Source organism: Dermacentor albipictus, chromosome 2 (genome assembly GCF_038994185.2).
Source record: "Dermacentor albipictus isolate Rhodes 1998 colony chromosome 2, USDA_Dalb.pri_finalv2, whole genome shotgun sequence".
NCBI classification, from domain to species: Eukaryota; Metazoa; Arthropoda; class Arachnida; order Ixodida; family Ixodidae; genus Dermacentor; species Dermacentor albipictus.
Genome location: NC_091822.1, coordinates 70494375 through 70497435, shown reverse-complemented (window position 1 = coordinate 70497435; position 3061 = coordinate 70494375). Strand labels below are relative to the sequence as shown.

The 3061-nt window shown below is 52.5% G+C and overlaps 1 protein-coding gene across 1 annotated transcript; it reads right to left on the bottom strand.

Annotated features, from left to right (window-relative positions):
- Window positions 1-343: 343 nt before the first annotated feature.
- TAF1B (TATA box-binding protein-associated factor RNA polymerase I subunit B) lies at window positions 344-2812 on the bottom strand. The gene has a single exon (XM_065439942.2). It carries the CDS (start codon window positions 2501-2503, stop codon window positions 545-547), a length of 1959 nt encoding a protein of 652 aa, XP_065296014.1. The 5' UTR covers window positions 2504-2812; the 3' UTR covers window positions 344-544.
- Between the last annotated feature and the right edge of the window lie 249 nt (window positions 2813-3061).

The following is a 3061-nucleotide window of genomic DNA, read 5'->3' as shown; positions in this document are numbered from 1 at the left end:
CCAACATACTCCTATGCCCGTATTTTTCTTTTGTTTTTCCCTCTTGGTCATTTTTTGTTCTTCCCGCCGTCCCACACTTGACTCCTCGTCTTAGAAACCATGCTTACAGACATCAGGTGACAGCGCTCATTTACTTTGCAGTCTCTCCCTTTACAGCCAGATGCCACCGACAACAACCGCACGTGCCATTACTCTACTAACCCGTTAAAGCTAGCATGCCAAGGATGACAAGGCCGCCTTTGATGAAGATAGGTCCTCCTATCAAAACATTGGCCCACCTTTCTGAGGCACCTTATCCCTGTTTATAACCTTTATACCACAATGTGCTGCTCCATCTGTCAGCCCGATTCTTGATTTTGAATTTAGGTGTTACATTGTAATACTCACAATACAAAAGAAAAAAGAACTATTGCCAGAGCTGAAAAATGCATATCTCACATGTCATGCCATGGCCTCAACCCACAAGCCTACATAACAACGTGCAACAATGTAAATAATTAAAGCATAAGTTTTTGCAATAAATATTAGGACACTGAAGCACATGCTATGTATAAAGGACACGGTCTTGCCTCACAAATAGCGCTTCAATCCGCAAAAGGTCCCTATACAGCTCCTTCGGGGGGCAATGTGTAATGGCTGCAATCACCTCTAATAGAAAAAGGAAAACTTTAGGAAGCGAGTGTTGCACAATGGTGGAATACTTCATATCATAAACTCTCCTCAATGCGACCGTCCAGTACCGGTCACAACTGTCTTGCACAATGGCCGCAAACTCTGGCTCCCTTTGGCACAACTCAGCCCAACCTCCGAGAGATGCGACACCATCGCTGGCACGGGTGAGATACATCACGTCCTGGTCAAGAAATGATTCCTCCAATATTACCCTCAGCCCTGAAGAAACCGCCACTCTCTCCGAGAAGAAACGTATGGCTGGCGAAATTGCAAAGCTAGTTGCAGGCACGCTTTTAAAGGCAAGTTCCCTCTCATGCATCTCCCGAAATGACTTCTGCAAACCCTCCCTTAGTGCCTTTGTGACCATGCAACGGTCACCTGGAATGCTGTCAGGATGACGAAACAAGACACCCACGTCCCTGATGTCATCAAGATCCTCAGGCTCGAAGATGTAGCAGCTCGAACGCAGCAAAAGGACCCTGGAGCGCATGTGTTTCTCCCAGCGTGCCCACACAAACAGGTTTGCTCCGGGATGGCGGCTGGCCAACTCTTCGGTGGCTTGCGACAGCCGTTTCTCCCTGCTGCCATTTAGCCCGAAAGTAAGCTTCAGTGACAGTAGCAGGAGAGCCGCAGCTCTGACTTCGCAGACGGGAGAGAAGAGGGGCACGGAGCGTGCTGTTCGTGGGGGAGGCGCATCCCAGCGAGTTACCATGTCGGGATGGGTGCGAAGAACTTGCTCGCAGACGTTCACGAACTCCAGAGGGAGGTTGAGGTCCGCCACAAGGCGCATGACGATCGGTAGGAGTGGCGGCTGTTTCAGCTCGTGCCGGACTCCGAGGAAGTGAGCCAAATGGGCCGCCTGCACTGCAAGCTCGTCAATCGTGGGCATCGCCAGTCTCACGAAAGTTCGCCACTGCTGGCCCCACAGCTTGGCGTCCTCGGGCAGGAACTTCACAACGTGCAGGTACGGCAGGTGCCCGTCCCGGGCCCACCTCAAGATATCAGTCAGCAAGATGGGATCTCCCGTAATCAAAACGCCTAAATAGAGAACGCACAAAAGCCGCTGGAGAGTTACCACGGTCACCTCAGTTTCCCGGCCGACTTTCTTGTCGTGCACGTTGACGCCACGGCTGGACACGTGGTCGAGATACTCCTTGGCGGCTGTCGACCTAAAGTCCTCCCACTCGTCATCGGAGACCTCTTCTCCTTCCGTAGCTGCGGCGGCCTCTTCTTCCAAGATGTCCTCGCACTCCGAGTCGTGGTTGTGCGCTCGAGAGGCCGCGCAGCGGTTCCTCAGCTGCTTACGACGGCGAGACGAGCGCGGCATGAGTCGCGTCCGCACACCCGAGCCGAACAGCGCTTTCTGCAGTTTCTTACGCTTGCGTTCGTTCGTTTCGGAAGTCGCGAGGAGCTCTTCGACAGTTCGTAAGTCGCTCCACCGGTTCGCGACGCCGAGGCGGGGCGTTCGCTCGTCGTCCTCGACGCGACTCACCGCTTCTAGCTTGACGAGGTAGTCCATCCACAGCCGACACACGACCCCGCGGATCTCGGGAGAAGCGCCCAGCGATACCAGCGCGTCGACTTGGCGCACGAGGATCATGTTGAACAGTTCGTTCGTCTGGTAGTGGCGCTTGCTCTCCTGCGGCTTGTTGCCCATCTCCTTGCGCGACTGCCGCGGAGAGGCGCGACCGACGTGCGGAGGTGGTGCGGCACCTTCATCGTCCACTTGTTCGACGCGCACCTCTTGGCTTTGGGTGTTGCACTCGGAGCAGTAGTAGAGGCCCGAGACTTCTTCGAAGTCCTCGCCGCCACAGGACGCGCACACAACCATCGCAGCACTACTGACAGGCAGTTAATCACGGTGACACAGGGTGAGACTCGCCGAGGCCCAAGTATGAATCGGCAAACAGCACGGCGAGGTCGCACGCCAATGCACAGCGCACAATCACATCACAACACAGTGACAAGCCGAGCGTTGATCCGTAACAGTGCGCAGTTACTAGTGTGACTAGACTTCAAGCTATTAAATAAATGCGCCACTTGCAATAACAACAAGACTTACTACAGCCAAGCTTCCCGCTGCAACACACGTGCAAACAACAAGCGCACAATGAAGCCATGAAGCGCACAAATATATGATAGGCTATGGATTGGCTCGACTTTCACAAAGCTTTAAGTCCCTTTTTTTAAACAAACGTTTACTGCGTCTATGTTTAAAAATTGGAACAAAATTGAAACCATACTGCAGCAATTTTGTCAGAAAATATTTTTGCAATGTTCTTGTTACGAACTGCCTTACACAAAAAACTTGGGGTAACATAGCAATTGTGACGCTAATGGGGGCATAGCACATGACTTCCGAGAAACTTTTGTTACTGTCGGACATGTG

Excerpts from the sequence above, each read along its gene's own strand:
- TAF1B (XM_065439942.2), bottom strand. The coding sequence starts at position 2,503 with ATGGTTGTGTGCGCGTCCTGTGGCGGCGAGGACTTCGAAGAAGTCTCG.